This window comes from Bombina bombina, chromosome 2 (genome assembly GCF_027579735.1).
Source record: "Bombina bombina isolate aBomBom1 chromosome 2, aBomBom1.pri, whole genome shotgun sequence".
Classification (NCBI taxonomy): domain Eukaryota; kingdom Metazoa; phylum Chordata; class Amphibia; order Anura; family Bombinatoridae; genus Bombina; species Bombina bombina.
The window spans coordinates 430,049,379-430,070,805 of record NC_069500.1 but is presented as its reverse complement, the minus strand read 5'-3'; the positions used below and the strand labels follow the sequence as shown (position 1 = coordinate 430,070,805).

The 21,427-nt window shown below is 42.2% G+C and overlaps 1 protein-coding gene across 1 annotated transcript in view; it reads left to right on the top strand.

Moving 5' to 3' along the window:
- Nucleotides 1-21,427, top strand: part of BCR (BCR activator of RhoGEF and GTPase) — a 169,087-nt gene that overhangs the window by 118,734 nt on the left and 28,926 nt on the right. The window contains exons 20-21 of the mRNA XM_053701993.1: nt 13,975-14,109; nt 15,571-15,676. Coding sequence (XP_053557968.1) covers nt 13,975-14,109; nt 15,571-15,676 — 241 coding nt within the window. The remainder of the gene's footprint in view (nt 1-13,974; nt 14,110-15,570; nt 15,677-21,427) is intronic.

The window sequence follows — 21,427 nt, the reverse complement described above, 5'->3', positions numbered from 1 at the left end:
AAATTAGAGGGTCCCCTAAAGAAAATATTTGTTCATCAGGGTTTTCTTCTCCAACCTATAGCGTGCATTGTTCCTGTAACTACTGCAGCTGCTTTTTGGTTCGAGGCTCTGGAGGAGGATCTTCAGGTTGAGACCCCATTAGATGATATTCTGGATAGAATTAGGGCTCTCAAGCTAGCTAATTCTTTCATTACAGATGCCGCTTTTCAACTGGCTAAATTAGCGGCAAAGAATTCAGGTTTTGCCATTTTAGAGCGTAGAGCGTTATGGCTTAAGTCCTGGTCTGCTGATGTGTCATCAAAATCTAAGCTTTTAGCCATCCCTTTCAAGGGTAAGACCCTATTCAGGTCTGAACTGAAAGAGATCATTTCAGACATCACTGGAGGGAAAGGCCTTGCCCTTCCTCAGGATAAGACAAATAAGATAAGGACCAAACAAAATAATTTTCGTTCCCCTGCTGGCAAAGCAAGAGGGGAATTTTGCTCAATCCAAGTCAGTCTGGAGACCTAACCAGATTGGAACAAGGGTAAACAGGCCAAGAAGCCCGCTGCTGCCACCAAGACAGCATGAAGGAGTAGCCCCCGATCCGGGACCGGATCTAGTAGGGGGCAGACTTTCTCTCTTTGCTCAGGCTTGGGCAAGAGACGTTCAGGACTCCTGGGCTTTAGAAATCGTAACCATGGGGTATCTTCTAGATTTCAAAGATTCTCCTCCAAAGGGGAGATTCCATCATTCTCAATTGTCTGTAAGCCAGACATAAAGAGAGGCGTTCTTACGCTGTGTAGAAGACCTATATACAATGGGAGTGATCTGCCCAGTTCCGAAAACAGAACAGGGGCAGGGGTTCTACTCCAATCTGTTTGTGGTTCCCAAAAAAGAGGGGACTTTCAGACCAATTTTAGATCTCAAGATCCTAAACAAATTCTTCAGAGTCCTATCTTTCAAGATGGAGACCATTCTGACTATTTTACCAATGATCCAGGATGGTCAATATATGACCTCCGTAGACTTAAAGGATGTGTATCTACACATCCCTATCCACAAAGATCATCACCAGTTCCTCAGGTTCACCTTTCTGGACAAGCATTACCAGTTTGTGGCTCCCCCCTTCGGGTTGGCCACAGCTCCCAGAATTTTCACAAAGGTGCTAGGGTCCCTTCTGGCGGTTCTAAGGCCGCGGGGCGTAGCAGTGGCGCCTTATCTAGACAATATCTTAATTCAGGTGTCGACTTACCAACTAGCCAAGTCTCACACGGACATCGTGTTGGCTTTTCTAAGATCTCACGGGTGGAAGGTGAACGTAAAAAAGAGTTCTTATCCCTCTCTCAAGAGTTCCATTCCTGGGAACTCTGATAGATTTGGTGGACATAAAAAAATTTCTGACGGAGATCAGGAAATCAAAGATTTTAACCTCTGCCGAGCTCTTCATTCCATTCCTCGGCCGTCAGTGGCTCAGTGTATGGAGGTAATCGGACTAATGGTAGCGGCAATGGACATAGTTCTGTTTGCTCGCTTGCATCTCAGACCACTGCAACTATGCATGCTCGAACAGTGGAATGAGGATTATGCAGATTTATCTCCTCATATAAATCTGGATCAAGAGACCAGAGACTCTCTTCTTTGGTGGTTGTCACAGGATCATCTGTCCCAGGGAATGTGTTTCCGCAGGCCAGCATGGGTCATAGTGACAACGGACACCAGCCTATTGGGCTGGGGTGCAGTCTGGAATTCCCTGAAAGCACAGTGTTTGTGGACTCAGGAGGAGGCTCTCCTCCCAATAAATATTCTAGAACTGAGAGCGATATTCAACGCGCTTCAGGCGTGGCCTCAGCTGGCTTCAGCCAGATTCATAAGATTCCATTCGGACAATATCACGACTGTAGCATATTTCAATCATCAGGGGGGAACAAAGAGTTCTCTAGCGATGATAGAGGTTACCAAAATAATTGGATGGGCAGAGACTCACTCTTGCCATCTATCAGCAATCTATATCCCAGGAGTGGAGAACTGGGAAGCGGATTTTCTAAGTCGTCAGACTTTTCATCCGGGGGAGTGGGAACTCCATGCGGAGGTGTTTGCACAATTGATTCAGCAATGGGGCACACCAGAATTGGATCTGATGGTGTCTCGTCAGAACGCCAAACTTCCTTGTTACGGGTCCAGGTCAAGGGATCCTCAGGCAGTACTGATCGAGGTTCTAGCAGTACTCTGGTCGTTCAACCTGGCTTATGTGTTTCCACCATTTCCTCTCCTTCCTCGTTTGATTGCCAGAATCAAACAGGAGAGAGCTTCAGTGATTTTGATAGCACCTGTGTGGCCACGCAGGACTTGGTATGCAGACCTGGTGGACATGTCATCTCTTCCACCATGGACTCTGCCACTGATACAGGACCTTCTGATTCAAGGTCCGTTCCAGCATCCAAATCTAGTTTCTCTGCGGCTGACTGCTTATTGAAACCCCGCTTGGATAAAATCAAGCGTTCAATCTCCGAGTCGGTCATAGATACCTTGATTCAGGCTCGAAATCCTGTCACTAGGAAAATTTATCATAAGTTATGGCGTAAATATCTTTATTGGTGCGAATCCAAAGGCTACTCATGGAGTAAGATCAGGATTCCTAGGATGTTAGCCCCTTCTCCAATCCTTCTTGGAGAAAGGACATCAGCTAGTTCCTTAAAGGGACAGATATCTGCTTTATCAATTCTACTGCACAAGCGTCTGACAGATGTTCCAGACGTTCAGTCGTTCTGTCAGGCTTTAGTAAGAATCAAGCCTGTGTTTAAACCTGTTGCTCCGCCATGGAGTTTGAATTTAGTTCTTTAAGTTCTTCAAGGGATTCCGTTTGAACCTATGCATTCCATAGATATTAAGCTTCTATCTTGGAAAGTTCTGTTTTTAGTTGCTATCTCTTCGGCTCGAAGAGTTTCTTAACTATCTGCATTGAAATGTGACTCGCCTTATCTTGTTTTCCATGCTGATAAGGTGGTTTTGCGTACCAAACCTGGGTTACTTCCTAAGGTTGTTACTAATAGGAATATCAATCAGGAAATTGTTGTTCCTTCCCTGTGTCCTAATCCTTCCTCTAAGAAGGAGCGTCTGTTGCCTAACTTGGACGTGGTTAGCGCTTTTAAGTTTTTTACTTGCAAGCAACCAAAGATTTCCATCAAACATCTTCTTTGTTTGTTGTCTATTCTGGAAAACGTAGAGGTCAAAAAGCTACGGCTACCTCTCTTTTTGGCTGAAAAGCATCATCCGTTTGGCATACGAGACTGCTGGACAGCAGCCTCCTGAAAGGATTACAGCTCACTCTACTTGAGCGGTGGCTTCCACATGGGCTTTTAAAATTGTTGCTTCTGTTGAACAGATTTGTAAGGCTGCGACTTGGTCTTCGCTTCATACCTTTTCCAAATTTTACAAATTTGATACTTTTGCTTCTTCGGAGGCTATTTTTGGGAGAAAAGTTCTTCAAGCAGTGGTGCCTTCTGTTTAACCATCTGTCTTGTCCCTCCCGTTCATCCGTGTCCTGTAGCTTTGGTATTGTATCCCACAAGTAAAGGATGAATCCGTGGACTAGTCGTACCTTATAGATGAAAAGTAAATTTATGCTTACCTGATAAATTAATTTCTTCTATGGTACGAGTCCACGGCCCGCCCTGTCATTTTAAGACAGATTATATTTTTTTGATTTTAAACTTCAGTCACCTCTGCACCTTGTAGTGTCACCTTTTTCTTCCTGTACCTGCGGTCGAATGACTGGGGGGTGGAGCTAAGGGAGGAGCTATATAGACAGCTCTGCTGTGGTGCTCTTTGCCACTTCCTGTTAGCAGGAGGATAATATCCCACAAGTAAAGGATGAATCCGTGGACTCGTCGTTCCATAGAAGAAATTAATTTATCAGGTAAGCATAAATTTACTTTTTATTAACATCTAGACACTCATTTAGCTATGTTTTGGGCACTTTTAACGTTATTTGTATATTTGCTTATATATATGGCCCTGGGACAGATCATTTTCACTTCCCTTGCTGTTTTATGCGTGTCAGCGCACTTCCCTTTTTAGCCTTACTAAAATTTACTTGCGCATCGGGTTAGCGCACATTGGTTCTCAGTTATTAAGGGGCGTTTTTGGTCAGATTTATGTTAATTTCTCCTGCTTTGTTTTGCTGTTCGGCTTAGCGCATATTGTACCTGTGAGTCTATTTTCTTCTTAAACGGGAAGAGTCAACAGCTGCATTCATTACTTTTGGGAAATACAAAACCTGGCCACCAGGAGGAGGCAAAGATACCCCAGCCAAAGGCTTAAATACCTCCCCCACTTCCCTCATCCCCCAGTCATTCTTTGCCTTTCGTCACAGGAGGTTGGTAGAGAAGTAAGCAATTCTCACTTCCGTATGCTGACTGTGTGCGATAGAGAGACTAGCTCGTGGTTTGTCTGGTTCACAGGAGGTGGCGAGTGCCCCAGCCATTGGTGGTGTAAACAGGGTGCCAGTTGTTTTTTTGTCATTTTTGTAATCCCAAGATTATGGAGGATACTGATATTTTAGACACGGATGTCTCCGATACGGAGAATGCGTCTTGTGATGAATATGAAATGACCCGGGTAATCAATGCCCATCAGTTATGTTCCGATTGCCGTTCTAGAGTACTCTCTTCTCCCTATTCAGGGAGCTTAGAGTGCGTTGAGCCATCCGCCTCAGAGGTTTCCATGTCCCTTCAGGCGCAGGCTCAGACCCTTTCTCGGCTACGCAAGCAGGTGTCCCTATGGCCTTTACTCCCTCTCCGGAGGGTGGCTTGTTTCCTCCAGAGGTTACAGCACGGTTCCGCATGGCCATTTCTATGGCGCTGTCTCATTTATATCTCCCAAGTGAAATATTTCTAAAATACTGTCCGTGTTCTGTTAACCAGGGCCCGCCGGGCGTGGGATCGCCTGATTCAGTTCGGCCTCCTGGGGAAGCGTTGGCCTCTGAGGCTTCAGGGGCTCCAACCTCAAGGTTAGGGTCTTTCGTGGATCCGACGAGAAATTATTTTGCCTTCATTTATAAGCTGGAACGTCTTCGTGTTCTTTTAAGGCACGTTTTGGCGATGTTAGAGGATCCCAGTCCTAGTGGGCCGAGGCATCCGAGGCCTTAAATGCTGGATGGCAAATTGGATGCGACGTTTGGGGATGAAGCCAATCTCCTTAACATCCTTTTTTTTTCTTTTTCTTTATGTATTCGGTTCCAGTTCTGAGCTTGGGTGAATGGGGGGCCTCTGATTGGCTGGTTCCATTGGCGTTCTCATTCACCTTGGGCGTTCACCCGATGGTTGCTGCCTTCCTTTTACTTTTGATCCGGATGGATGTGTTTATTTTGTCTTTTTAAGCTCATGTCTGTTAGATTTCTGGTTTTTTTTTTAAAACGTTCTTCTCTGGAACCGATACGTGCGATTTTGTGGTCACGTGGGCACTTCTACTGAAGTTGCGCACTTTTTTAATAATAGAATTATGTTTTCTAGTTCATTTATCGATCCTTCGGGTCGAATTTTCTTGGACCTTGAACAGTTCTAGAGTGTCCTTATACCGGGCAGGTACTGGTTGGATGCTTTTTGCTGTTACCTGGGTTCATGTCACCCTCGTGGTCCTGATTTAATCCTGTCAGATTCTGAATGTCACTTGGCTTATGGATATGGACTCCGGGTTCGGATCCTATTTCGAAGAGGCCTAGTGTGTAGATATGCCTCTGAAATGAAGGGTTGTGTGGGCCGATCTAAGGTTGGCTTTTTCTGGCTACTCGCCTGGGATACAGGTCTGTCTTTTCAGACGACGTCATGGTTCTTTCAGGTCCCTGGGGACTCAGAACCGTAGTTTTTATTCCTTTGGAGTTGGGAGATGTGTGTGACCTATGTGGTCTAGTGTTCCGAGTGGTGAACGATTTGCGTCTTCACTTGAAGTTCTGCCAGATGCTGACTCTTTAGCCGCCTAATCATTTTCTTGCGGTGGCGGAGTCTCCTTCCTTCATTCACGCCTTGGGTGTGTCATCTGGTCTGGAAGCACGGGCATGTCCTCCTTCCTTTGCTCAGAGTTGCATTACTCTAAGAGGTGGAGTGCAGGGGTTTCCCTGCATTCTGGGGGGAGCTGCGGTGTTCCAGCTTTTACCCTGTTAAGGTTGTTTTTTTTTTTTTTTTTTTTTGGAAGATCGATCCTGCAGGGACCTCTGGCTGTTGTCTCTTCCATATAATACCCTTGGTCTGACCATGGTCTTCGACGTTCGAGGGTTATCTGCGTCCTCTGCAACACTAGCCTTGGGGCTTAACAGTGAAGAGCTGAGGTCAGTTTCAGACGGTCGCCCTACTAGGGTCAGGTAGTTGACCATTTATCCTCGATGCTCTGTTAGGGGCTTTGTGGAGGGTGCTTATGTCTATCTCTCTGGGATGGCAAGCAAGGTCCGGGGTACACATTCACCTTCAGGTGTTGGTTGTTGCCTTGCCAGCATGTGTAACACGTGGTTACGCTTGTACATGAGATTTTTCCTTGCGATCCAGGAGCACTGGGTTCAGGAGTTTTTTCAGACTCTTGGGTTTGAGGCGGTTTCTAGATCGCCAAGTCTATGGACTTTAGATGGTGCGCTCCTAATCATAGGAGGCAGCTTAGGGTTCCTCAGGGAGTTAGATTTTCGATTGATTCCGTTTTTCGAGGGCTCTGGCCTACGACCATGTCTCTCCCTGCATTCGTTCAGTCTCACCTTAGGTGTTTGTGGTTCCGTGTGCCTCTCTGAGGGGGCGGGGCTCTGTTTCTCTTGGGAGATGCCTATCTGCCTGGGGCTTAGGTTCTAGGTCTCCCTACTGGTTTTCTGGCGCATTTGATGTTCCTTGTAGACTCCAGGTGTCTCAACTCGGTTGGCGATATGGTTTCCGTTGCTTCAGTCCCTTTCTCTCCTAGAGTGGGGGATGGGTTCTCCTGGTTCGGAGTTACCTCCGTATCTGTGGCGACCATATGTGTGTGTGTATGTATGTATGTATATATATATGTGTGTATGTATGTATGTGTGTGTGTATATATATATATATATATATATATATATATATATATATATATATATATATATGTGTGTATGTATGTATGTGTGTATATATATATATATATATATATATATATATACACACATAGAGATAGATATATTTATTTCATGTAATTGGCAAGAGTCCATGAGCTAGTGACGTATGGGATATACAATCCTACCAGGAGGGGCAAAGTTTCCCAAACCTCAAAATGCCTATAAATACACCCCTCACCACACCCACAATTCAGTTTTACAAACTTTGCCTCCTATGGAGGTGGAAGTTTGTGCTAACATTTCTACGTTGATATGTGCTTCTCGGCATTTTGAAGCCTGTTTCCTCTCAGTACAGTGAATGTCAGAAGGATGTGAAGGGAGTATCACCTATTGAATGCAATGGTTTTCCTCAAGGGGGATCTATTTCATAGGTTCTCTGTTATCGGTCGTAGAGATTCATCTCCTACCTCCCTTTTCAGATCGACGATATACTCTCATATTCCATTACCTCTACTGATAACCGTTTCAGTACTGGTTTGGCTATCTGCTATATGTGGATGGGTGTCTTTTGGTAAGTATGTTTTCATTACTTAAGACACTCTCAGCTATGGTTTGGCTTTTATGTATTTATATAAAGTTCTAAATATATGTATTGTACTTATATTTGCCATGATTCAGGTTTTCAGTATATTTCCTTTTGCAGACCGTCAGTTTCATATCTGGGAAATGCTTTTTTCTGAAAGATTTATTTCTTACCTGGGGTATAGTCTCTTTTTCAAATTGACTGTCTTTTAAATTCATGGGCTGAATTAGGCTGACGCAAATTCGTAATGTCCGGCATCTTACTTGACGGTGAGTCCTTCACAAGGTTCGTTCCAAATATTTTCATTATTTAAGACCCCATTCCTATTTGCCACTTGCCTTTTTTTCTATGTCAGAGGGCTATGCTGTTTGCATTTTGTCCCGTTCCTGAAACTGCCATATAATGAAATTGATCATTTTGCTTTCTATGGTTTTTTTTTCTCTTACATTTGCAAGATGTCTCAATCTGATCCTGTCTCAGAAATCACTGTTGGAACCCTGCGGACTGATAACAGTTCTACCAAAGCTAAGTGCATTTGTTGTAAACTTGTGGAGGTTATACCTCCAGCTGTGGTTTGTAATAGTTGTCATGATAAACTTTCACATGCAGAGAATGTATCCATCAGTAGTAGTTCATTACCTGTTGCTGTTCCCTCAACATCTAATGCACAAGATATACCTGTAAATTTAAAATAATTTATTTCTGATTCTATTCAGAAGGCTTTGTCTGCCATTCTGCCTTCTAACAAACGTAAAAGGTCTTTTAAAACTTCTCATAAGGTTGATGAAATTTCAAATGACCAGCAACATACTGAATTATCCTTCTCTGATGAGGATCTATCTGATTCAGAAGATCCAGCCTCAGATATTGACACTGACAAATCCTCTTATTTATTTAAAATGGAGTATATTCGTTCTTTGTTAAAAGAAGTGTTGATTATATTAGATATGGAGGAAACTAGTCCTCTTGATATTAAAACTAGCAAACGTTTAAATTCTGTTTATAAACCTCCTGTGGTTATTCCAGAGGTTTTTCCAGTTCTTGATGCTATTTCTGATATGATTTCTAAAGAATGGAATAGGCCTGGTACTTCTTTTATTCCTTCTTCAAGGTTTAAAAAATTGTATCTTTTTTCAGCAGTTAGATTGGAGTTTTGGGAAATGATCCCCAAAGTTGATGGGGCTATCTCTACTCTTGCTAAACGTACTACTATTCCTACGGAAGATAGTACCTCTTTTAAAGATCCTTTAGATAGGAAACTTGAATCTTATCTTAGGAAAGCTTATTTATATTCAGGTCATCTTCTTAGGCCTGCAATTTCTTCGGCTGATGTTGCAGCTGCTTCAACTTTTTGGTTGGAAACTTTAGCTCAACAAGTATCGGTTCATGATTTGTCTAGCATTGTTAAGTTGATTCAACATACTAATAATTTCATTTGTGATGCCATTTTTTATATTATCAAAATTGATGTTAAATCTATGTTTTTAGCTAGAAGAGCTTTGTGGCTCAAATCTTGGAATGCTGATATGACTTCTAAGTCCAGATTGCTATCTCTTTCTTTCCAAGGTAATACATTATTTGGTTCTCAGTTGGATTCAATAATTTCAACTTTCACTGGGGGGGAAGGGAGTTTATTTGCCTCAGGATAAAAGACCTAAGGGTAAATCTAAAGCTTCTAACCGTTTAAGTTCCTTTTGAAAAAATAAGGAACAGAAACCTAATCCTTCCCCCAAGGAATCTGTTTCCAATTGGAAGCCTTCTTCAAATTGGAATAAATCCAAGCCATTTAAAAGATCAAAGCCAGCCCCCAAGTCCGCATGAAGGTGCTGCCCTCATTCCAGCTCAGCTGGTAGAGGGCAGATTAACATTTTTCAAAGCCGTTTGGATCAATTCGGTCCAAAATCATTGGATTCATGGAGTATTGTCTCTCAGGGGTACAGAATAGGATTCAGAGTAAGACCGCCTGTGAGAAGATTTTTTTTTCTCTCACGCATTCCAGCAAACCCAGTAAAGGCTCAGGCTTTCCTGAAGTGTGTTTCAGACCTGGAGTTATCAGGGGTAATCATGCCAGTTCCATTTCAGGAACAGGGTCTGGGGTTTTATTCAAATCTATTCATTGTCCCAAAGAAAGAAAAATCAGACCAGTTTTGGATCTAAAGATTTTGAATCAATATGTAAGAGTACCAACTTTCAAAATGGTGACTATAAGGACTATTCTGCCTTTTGTTCAGCGAGGGTATTATATGTCCACAATAGACTTACAGGATGCATATCTTCATATTCCAATTCATCCAGATCACTATCAGTTCCTGAGATTCTCTTTTCTAGACAAGCATTACCAATTTGTTGCTCTTCCTTTTGGCCTAGCAACAGCTCCAAGAATCTTTTCAAAGTTTCTAGGTGCCCTACTCTCTGTAATCAGAGAGCGGGGTATTGCAGTGTTTCCTTATTTGGACGATATCTTGGTACTCGCTCAGTCTTTACGTTCTGCAGAATCTCACACAAATCAACTAGTGTTGTTTCTTTGAAGACATGGTTGGAGGATCAATTTGCCAAAAAGTTCTTTGATTCCTCAGACAAAGGTAACCTTTTTAGGTTTCCAGATAGATTCAGTGTCCATGACTTTGTCTCTTAACAGACAAGAGACGTTTGAAATTAGTTGCAGTCTGTCGGAACCTTCAGTCTCAGTCATTCCCTTCAGTAGCTATGTGCATGGAAGTTTTAGGTCTCATGACTGCAGCATCGGACACAATCCCCTTTTTCTCGTTTTCATATGAGACCTCTCCAGCTTTGTATGCTGAACCAATGGTGCAGGGATTATACAAGGATATCACAATTAATATACTTAAATCCCAATGTTCGACTTTCTCTGACTTGGTGGTTAGATCACCATCGTATAATTCTAGGGGCCTCTTTCGTTCGTCCAACGTGGACTGTGATCACAACAGATGCGAGTCTTTCAGGTTGGGGAGCTGTTTGGGGATCTCTGACAGCACAAGAGGTTTGGAAATCTCAAGAGGTGAGATTACCAATCAATATTTTGGAACTCCGTGCAATTCTCAGGGCTCTTCAGTTTTGGCCTCTGTTGAAGAGAGAACCATTCATTTGTTTTCAGACAGACAATATCACAACTGTGGCATATGTCAATAATCAGGGTGGGACTCGCAGTCCTCAAGCTATGAAAGAAGTATCTTGGATACTTGTTTGGGGGGAATCCAGCTCCTGTGTAATTTCTGTGGTTCATATCCCAGGTATAGACAATTGGGAAGCGGATTACCTCATTCGTCAGACTTTTCATTGTGTTTTCTCAAGTTGTTCAGATGTGGGGGCTTCCAGAAATAGATCTGATGGCATGTCATCTAAACAAAAAACTTCCCAGGTACCTATCCAGGGATCTTCAGGCGGAAGCAGTGGATGCATTGACACTACCTTGGTGTTATCAACCTGCTTATATTTTCCCGCCTCTAGTTCTTCTTCCAAGAGTGATCTCCAAAATCATCATGGAGCAATCGTTTGTGCTGCTGGTGGCTCCAGCATGGCCTCGCAGGTTTTGGTATGCGGATCTTGTTCGGATGCCTAGTTGCCAGCCTTGGCCACTTCCATTAAGGTCAGACCTATCTCAAGGTCTTTTTTTTCCATCAGGATCTCAAATCATTAAATTTGAAGGTATGGAAATTGAACGCTTAGTGCTTAGTCATAGAGGTTTCTCTGACTCAGTGATTAATACTATGTTGCAGGCTCGTAAATCTGTTTCTAGAAAGATTTATTATCGAGTTTGGAAGACTTACATTTCATGGTGTTCTTCTCATAAATTCTCTTGGCATTCTTTTATAATTCCTAGAATTTTACAGTTTCTTCAGGATGGTTTGGATAAAGGTTTGTCTGCAAGTTCCTTGAAAGGACAAATCTCTGCTCTTTGTTTTATTTCACAGAAAGATTGCTAAACTTCCTGATTTTCATTGTTTTGTGCAGGCTTTGGTTCGTATCAAGCCTGTCATTAAATCAATCTCTCCTCATTGGAGTCTTAATTTAGTTTTGAAGGTTTTACAGGCTCCTCCGTTTGAGCCTATGCATTCTTTGGACATTAAACTACTTTCTTGGAAATTGTTGTTTCTTTTGGCCAGAGTTTCTGAATTATCCGCTCTCTCTTTTGAATCTCCTTTTCTGATTTTTCATCAGGATAAGGCAGTTTTGCGGACTTCATTTAAATTCTTACCCAAGGTTGTAAATTCTAACAACATTAATAGAGAAATTGTTGTTCCTTCCTTGTGTCCTAATCCTAAGAATTTTTTTGAGAGATCTTTACATTCTTTGGATCTGGTGAGAGCTTTGAACTATTATGTTGAAGCTACTAAAGATTTCAGGAAGACTTCTAGTCTATTTGTTATCTTTTCTGGTTCTAGGAAAGGTCAGAAGGCTTCTGCTGTTTCCTTAGCCTCATGGTTAAAACTTTTGATTCATCAAGCCTATTTGGAGTCGGGTCAAGCCCCTCCTCAGAGAATTACAGCTCATTCTACTAGATCAGTTTCCACTTTCTGGTCTTTTAAGAATGAAGCTTCAATTAATCAGATTTGCAAAGCTGCTACTTGGTCTTCTTTGCATACATTTACTAAATTCTACCATTTTGATGCATTTGCTTCTTCGGAAGCAGTTTTTGGTAGAACAGTTCTTCAGGCAGCTGTTTCAGTTTGATTTTTCTGCTTTTGATTTAAGTTTTTTCCTCACATTTATGAGAATTAACTTATATTTTGGGATGTGGATTAATTTTTTCAGAGGAAAATGGCTGTTTTTATTTTTATCCCTCCCTCTCTAGTGACTCTTGCGTGGAGTTCCACATCTTGGGTATTGCTATCCCATACGTCACTAGCTCATGGACTCTTGCCAATTTCATGAAAGAAAACATAATTTATGTAAGAACTTACCTGATAAATTCATTTCTTTCATATTGGCAAGAGTCCATGAGGCCCACCCCCTTTTTTATGGTGGTTAGGATTTTTTTGTATAAAGCATAAGCAAAATTATTTCCAAATTCCTTTGTTGATGCTTTTTACTCCTTTCTTTATCACCCCACGTCTTGGCTATTCGTGAAACTGAATTGTGGGTGTGGTGAGGGGTGTATTTATAGGCATTTTGAGGTTTGGGAAACTTTGCCCCACCTGGTAGGATTGTATATCCCATATGTCACTAGCTCATGGACTCTTGCCAATATGAAAGAAATGAATTTATCAGGTAAGTTCTTACATAAATTATGTTATATATATATATATATATATATATATATATATATATATATATATATATACTGTGTGTGTGTGTATGTATATGTGTGTATATATATATATATATATATATATATATATATATATATATATATATATATATATATATATATATATATATATATATATATATATATATATATATAGTGTAAGTTAGAGCACAAAAGCAGTATGGCTAGCAAAGGGAATGCCCTCCGATATTGACAGTCGCGCTGAAAGTGGGATTTCTGGTAGCTCTGTACTTGGCTAGATTGTACTATTACTATGTATATCTCTTTCTTGCATTTATGCTTTATATTGCTGAAATTGTACATATGTACATATCAACATTTATTTACATATTTTATGCAAATTAAAATATAGCTTAAAGGGACATACAACCTAAAATTGTTCTTTCATTATTTAGATAGAAAATGCAATTTTTAAAAAGTTTCGAATTTACTTCTATTATAAAATTTGCTTTGTTCCCATGTTATTCTTTATTGAAGAGATACCTAGGTAGGTAGCGTGCACATTCCTGAAGCACTATGTGACAGGAAATATTGCTGCCATCTAATGCTCCTACTAATGCATAACATTGTAGCAAAACTGCTGCCATTTAATGCTGCAGACACGTGCACACTCCTGAAAAAGAAATGTTGATAATAGAAGTAAATTGGAAAGTTGTTTAATATTTCTATGTTCTATCTGAATCATGAAAGCACATTTTTAAGTTTTATGTCCCTTTAAGTATAAAGTATTGATGATTCATTTTGCATGAATGTACTGTACTGACTGGGGATTTATCTAAATATTTAATGTCGACAGCATGGGACATGCATATGAGTTAGTGATACCTGCAGAGTACTCACTACATCATTTGTTACTATTTAGTGAGGCTTTGTTCCTGCATAGAACATGCTAATAAAATACATAGTTTCTGCTTATAAGAGACTGTACTAATGAAATACAAACTACATGTGGTCACAATCTGTGTGTTCATGTGGATATGTCCATCTGTAGATGTGTAGCTGTTGTGCATTAATACACATTTTATACTTTGCATGTGTACTATGATTGTATTTCTCCTTTTTCTCTTTCAGATAACAAGGATGTCTCAGTCATGATGAGTGACATGGATGTAAATGCCATTGCTGGGACTCTGAAGTTGTACTTCCGAGAACTTCCAGCTCCTCTCTTTACAGATGAACTTTACCCCAACTTTGCAGAGGGCATTGGTGAGTGGGAGTGTCACCTTAACGTTTTAAGTGTATGTGTGGCATTGTACCTGAACATTATAACAGCATGTGTGTGTGTGGCATTGTACCAGAACATTATAACAACATGTGTGTGGCATTGTACCAGAACATTATAACAGCATGTGAGTGTGTGGCATTGTACCTGAACATTATAACAGCATGTGTGTGTGTGGCATTGTACCAGAACATTATAACAACATGTGTGTGGCATTGTACCAGAACATTATAACAGCATGTGAGTGGCATCGTACCTGCATGTTATAACAGCATGTGTGTGTGTGTCTCATTGTACCTGAACGTTATAGCAGCATGTGTGTGTGGCATTGTACCTGAATGTTATAACAGCGTGAGAGTGTGGCATTGTACCTGAATGTTATAACAGCATGAGGGTGTGGCATTGTACCTGAACGTTATAGCAGCATGTGAGTGTGGCATTGTACCTGAACGTTATAACAGCATGTGAGTGTGGCATTGTACCTGAACGTTATAACAGCATGTGAGTGTGGCATTGTACCTGAACGTTATAACAGCATGTGAGTGTGGCATTGTACCTGAATGTTATAACAGCATGTGAGTGTGGCATTGTACCTGAATGTTATAACAGCATGTGTGTGTGTGGCATTGTACCTGAACGTTATAACAGTGTGTGTGTGTGTGTGTGTGTGTGGCATTGTACCTGAATGTTATAACAGCATGTGCGTGTGGCATTGTACCAGAACATTATAACAACATGTGTGTGTGGCATTGTACCAGAACATTATAACAGCATGTGAGTGGCATCGTACCTGCATGTTATAACAGCATGTGTGTGTGTGTCTCATTGTACCTGAACGTTATAGCAGCATGTGTGTGTGGCATTGTACCTGAATGTTATAACAGCGTGAGAGTGTGGCATTGTACCTGAATGTTATAACAGCATGAGAGTGTGGCATTGTACCTGAAATTTATAGCAGCATGTGAGTGTGGCATTGTACCTGAACGTTATAACAGCATGTGAGTGTGGCATTGTACCTGAACGTTATAACAGCATGTGAGTGTGGCATTGTACCTGAATGTTATAACAGCATGTGAGTGTGGCATTGTACCTGAATGTTATAACAGCATGTGTGTGTGGCATTGTACCTGAACGTTATAACAGTGTGTGTGTGTGTGTGTGTGGCATTGTACCTGAATGTTATAACAGCATGTGCGTGTGGCATTGTACCTGAATGTTATAACAGCATGTGCGTGTGGCATTGTACCTGAACGTTATAACAGAGTGTGTGTGTGTGTGTGTGGCATTGTACCTGAATGTTATAACAGCATGTGCGTGTGGCATTGTACCTGAATGTTATAACAGCATGTGCGTGTGGCATTGTACCTGAACGTTATAACAGCATGTGAGTGTGGCATTGTACCTGAACGTTATAATGTGTGACAAATATCTGATTTCCCCTTCAGCGCTGTCTGATCCTGTTGCCAAGGAGAGCTGTATGCTGAACCTGCTTCTATCTCTACCAGAGCCGAATCTGCTCACCTTCCTTTTTCTACTGGACCATCTCAAAAGGTAAATCACTCAGCACTCACCTGTATGTACTGTAACTAACTCGCACACCGTGCTCACTAAAAGTGCTGTGTACACCACTCAGCACTCACCTGCATGTACTGTATGTAACTACCTCACACAATGTGCTCACTAACAGTACTCTGTACAGCACTCACCTGTATGTACTGTAACTAACTCGCACACCGTGCTCACTAACAGTGCTCAGCACTCACCTGTATGTACTGTAACTCACACCCTGTGTCCTGTACATCATTCAGCACTCACCTGTATGTACTGTAACTACCTCACACACCTTGCTCACTAACAGTGCTCTGTACATCACTCAGTGCTCACCTGCATGTACTGTAACTACCTTACATACAGTGCTCACTAACAGTGCTCTGTACATTACTCAGCACTCACCTGTATGTACTGTAACTCACACCCTGTGTCCTGTACATCATTCAGCACTCGCCTCTATGTACTGTAACTTCCTCACACCCTGTGCCCTGTACATCACTCAATGCATTGTGCTTTCTCACTATGTTCTACATCTAGTCAGTATACACATTACACTTTTCCTTCCTAAGAAGATCACAGCTTCATTCCTTACTGTTGGGAAATACAAGACCTGGCCACCAGGAGAAGGCAAAGACCACCAGCCAAAGGCTCAAATATCCCTCCCACATTCTCATTACCACAGTTATTCTTTGCCTTTCGTCACGTTAGGAGGTGGCAGAGAAGTGGCAGAAGATTCAGAGAGTCCTGAAAAAGGTTATCTGCCCTTCGAGATAGGATTGGAGTTTTAAGTAGTCATGTCAGCCTCTCAGTGAGAGTATTGATGAAAGTTAGAGTCTGGAGATGCAGGGAAAGTTTTTCTGAGATACCATCCACACTACTGCTAACCGCTCCTAAGCAATCATTGACGCGTTTCACTGTCTGCTTTCTCTCACTCAAGTCCATGTCAGGAGCACTGCTATAAGACTGTCACACTTGAGAGGCTGTGTTCTGTTCCACAGCATGGATCCTGGAGGTAAGATTGTTTCAATATTTACACATAACACTATAACAGGGTCACAGTGGGGCTCCTTTATACCTTGATAGGATCCAGGGTTAATATCCTCTGAAGGGGGTTTATTAAACAGTTGGGGTTAATTAATCAGTGTATTAATTATTTATTTGCTGCTTTGTGTGATTTTTTTCCTCGGCTGATAGACTGTTTTTGGCTGGAACAAAAAAGGTTTCACTTTGAAGGTTCACTTTTTTTAACTTAATTTTTAAAGTGTTGCACAGCTCCTATTATTTGCTGTACTTGTAATAACAGGGGGTCTATGTTCATTTCCTCCATTCCGGCTGAGACTTTAACCTGAGGAGAGCGTTTCCTCTGTTAACTGTCTGGGTCTAGGAGGTGGTGAGGGCCCCAGCCATTGGTTCAGTTTTCTATAATAATAAAGTTTTTATTTGTGTACTTCTGTGGGTATAACCTGAGCTACGGAGGACTTTGACATGTTAGAAGGTACTCCTTCTGTACTAAATCATACCTGTTTATATTGTGAGGCCGTGGTTTTCCCGCCCACTCAATTATGTCCCACATGCCTTAACACCGTTATAAAGTCTAAGAAGGGAAACAAGCCTGCTAAGGCTCTTAGTCCCTCTGAGCCGTCTACCTCTCAGGACTCGGCATCTCGTGAGATTACTACCCTTGCTACATTATCCACTCCACATGCAGTTCCCCATAGCACATTTAATCCTCCTTCCGGAGGGGGCCTTCTTCCTGTGGACTTTGCCACGCAGTTACAAACGGCGGTGTCTGTAGCGCTCAGTGCATTACCTCGCTCTAACAAAAGGTTAAACATAGCTCTCCTGACCCGGAGTCATCTAAATATTTATCAGATTTAGCTATTATGTCCCAGTTATCCGATGATGAGTTAACCTCTGTAGCTTCAGAGGGTGAACTTTCTGATTTGGAATCCTTAGCGTCTAAGCCTCCTGCTGCGGAGGAACCGTCTTTTAGATTTAAAATTGAGCACTTGCATTTTTTATTAAAGGAGGTTCTGTCTACGTTAGAGGTTCAAGAGGCCGCGCTGCCTGAAGAACCTATGATACCTAAATTAGACAGAGTTTACGAAGACAGGAAAGTTCTTTTGATTTTTCCTGTGCTGGTTAAGATGGCGAACATTATTAAGAACGAATGAGAAAGAATTGGTTCTTCCTTTTCCCTCTCGTCTACTTTTAAAAAGTTGGTCCCGGACTCTCAACTGGATTTGTGGGTCTCCATTCCTAAGGTGGATGGTGCTATCTCTGTTTGCTAAATGTACTACTTTACCTCTTGAGGATAGTTCTTCGTTGAGAGAGCCGATGGATATGAAAATGGAAACCTTTCTGAGAAAGATGTTTCAACATACAGGATTTTTGTTTCAACCGGCAGCTGCAGTTACTGTGGTTGCCGGAGTGGCTACCTACTAGTGCGACTGTCGCAACTCGTAGTGGAGTCTCCCCTTGAGGATATTCGAGACAGAATTAAAGCTCTGAGAATTGCTAATTCTTTTATCTGTGATGCGAACATGGAAATTATTCGCCTAAATGCAAAGGTCTCTGGCTTTGTGGTCCTAGCCCGCCAGGCGCTCTGGTTGAAGTCTTGGTCTGCGGATATGACTTCTAAGTCCAGACTCCTTTCTCTTCCCTTCAAGGGAAAGATTTTATTTGGTCCAGGCCTGGACTCCATTATTTCTACGGTTACCAGGAGCAAGGGTGATTATTCTGCAAGATAAGAACAAGTCTAAGGGACGACAATCTTCTTATTTTCGTTCCTTTCGTTCTGACAACTTCCAACGACAACAATCCTCCTCCAAGCCTGAGCAACCCAAGAGTACTTGGAAGCCGGCTCAGTCCTGGAATAAATCCAAGCAGAATAAGAAGCCCGCCGAAAAAAAACCTGTCATGAAGGGATGGCCCCCGATCTGGGATCGGATCATGTAGGGGGCAGACTCTCATTTCTTTTTTAAGACACGATGAGTCCACGGATCATCTTAATTACGAATGGGATATTCACCTCCTGGTCAGCAGGAGGAGGCAAAGAGCACCACAGCAGAGCTGTTAAATAGCTCCTTGATTCTTCAATCAAGAGTTTATTATTTTTAAAGTAGTGCCAGAGAGTGCTGCTTTGTCCTAGGGTATAGCCGTAGTCCATATCAGTCTCTACAGTAGAGCTTTTGGTGGCTTTAGAGCAATAGGAACTTGTGGGACATAATTCTCACTGCACCTCCCATGTATTGTTTGCTGCCCTTACCAAGAAAATCTGAGGGATATTTACTCAGGACTTTCGTTTTAAATTACAGGTCCATGTGAGGGAGAGGACCTCGCAAACCTGGGAACTGCCTTGCTGTCCGGCAGGAGATAATGAGTTAAGTGCTGACTTTATTCTGGGGGTGATGTAAGGAGACTCAGAAGAAAGTTGGGCAAGTCAATTTAATTATTCCTCCTTGGATTTTTAGGGAACACTTGGGGACATAGTTTTTCATTGCATAGCTAATGGGCTATACAATAATGGAGCCATCACTGAAGAGGAGGCGGATTCCTGAGCAGGCAGACCTTTCATCCGGAGGAGTGGGAACTCCATCTGGAATTGTGCTCCAGCTTTTCCTCCATTTGCTTTCTTCCTCGGGTCATTGCTCGAATCGAACAGGAGAGGGCATCAGTGATCCTCATAGCACCGGCTTAGCCTCGCAGGGTTTGGTATACAGATTTGGGGGACATGTCATCTCTGCCACCTTGGAGACTTCCGTTGAGGAAGGACCTTCTAATGAAGGGCTCCTCCTTCACCCAAATCTGGTTTCTCTGAAACTGACTGCTTGGAGTTTGAACGCTTAATATTATTCAAGAGAGGTTTTTTCTGGCTCGGTCATTGAGACCATGATTCAGACTAGTAAGCCTGTCACTAGAAAAATGTATCAAAAGATATGGCGTAAATATCTCTATTGATGTGAATCCATGGGCTACTCATGGAGTAGACTTAGGATTCCTAGAATCTTGTCTTTTCTCCAAGATGGTTTGGAGAAAGGTTTATCGTCAAGTTTCCCCTGTGGGGTCAACTCTCTGTCTTTATCTATTTTGTTACACAAACATCTGGCAAAATTCCCAGATGTACAATCATTTTGTTAGGCCATGGTCAGGATCAGGCCTGTGTTCAAACCAGTTACTCCTCCATGGAGTCTGAATTTAGTTCTCAGAGCCCTTCAAGGGGCTTCGTTTGAGACTATGCATTCCTTAGATATTAAGTTGTTATCTTGGAAAGTTTTATTTCTTGTTGCTATTTCTTCTGCTCGTAGAGTGTCAGAGCTCTCGGCATTACAGTATGAGTCTCCTTATCTAATTTTCCATTTAGATAAGGTAGTTTTACGTACTAAATTAGGATTTCTTCCTAAGATTGTTTCTGATCGGAACATTAATCGGGAGATTGTTGTTCTTTTCTTGTGTCCTAATCCTTCTTCTCACAAGGAAAGACTTCTGCACAATTTGGACGTGGTCCGTGCTTTAAACTTGTGCCTGCAGGCGACTAAGGATTGTTGTCAGTCTTTTTCTTTGTGGTTTTCTCAGGAAAACGCAAGGGACTGAAAGCTACGGCTACTTCTCTTTTTTTATTGCTTCCTCATGGGCGTTCAAAGATGAAGTTTTCTGTGGAACAGATTTGCAAGGCTGCAACTGGGTCCTCTCTTCACACTTTTTCAAAGTTCTTCGAATTTGGCACTTTTGCCTCGGCTGAGGCCGCTTTTGGGAGAAAGATTCTTCAAGCAGTGGTGCCTTCCGTTTAGGTTCCCTGTCTTGTCCCTCCCATATCATCTGTGTACTCTAGCTTGGGTATTGAAGTTACTTGGCGATGAAGGAAGTATCTCAGATTCTGGAGTGGGTGAAGGCCCACAACTGTTCGCTGGCAGCGATCCACATTCCTGGTGTGGACAACTGGGAGGCGGATTTTCTCAACAGGCAATCCTTCCATCCAGGGGATTGGTCTCTCCATCCCGAGGTGTTCACAGAGATATGCAGCAAGTGGGGGACGCTGGAGATAGATCTCATGGCGTCCTTTCTCAATACCAAGCTACCCAGGTACGGGTCAAGGTTGAGGGATCCCCAAGATCTTATGATGCACTGGCAGTGCCCTGGAGGTTCAAACTCCTATATCTTTTTTCCTCCATTACCGCTTCTTCCTCGAGTGGTGGCCCGCATCAAGCAGGAGCGGGTATCAGTAATCCTGATCCATCATGGCCGTGAAGGACGTGGTTCGCATGTCCTCATCTCCTCCGTGGAAGTTACCTTTTCGCAGAGACCTGCTGATACAAGGTCCATTTGTTCATCAAAATCTAGATTCTCTGAGGCTGAATGCTTAGTCTTAGCCAAGAGAGTTTTCTCTCAGAGTGTCATTGATACTCTTATTCAAGCTTGTAACCCAGTTACTCAGTGTATCTACCACAAGGTGTGGAGGACCTACTTATTCTGTTGTGAAGAGCGTGGTTTTTCTCCAACATTGGTGTGTCCGGTCCACGGCGTCATCCTTACTTGTGGGATATCTCTTCCCCAACAGGAAATGGCAAAGCTGGCCATATAGTCCCTCCTAGGCTCCGCCTACCCCAGTCATTCTCTTTGCCGTTGCACAGGCAACATCTCCACGGAGATGGTTAAGAGTTTTTTTGGTGTTTAAATGTAGTTTTTATTCTTCTATCAAGTGTTTGTTATTTTAAAATAGTGCTGGTATGTACTATTTACTCTGAAACAGAA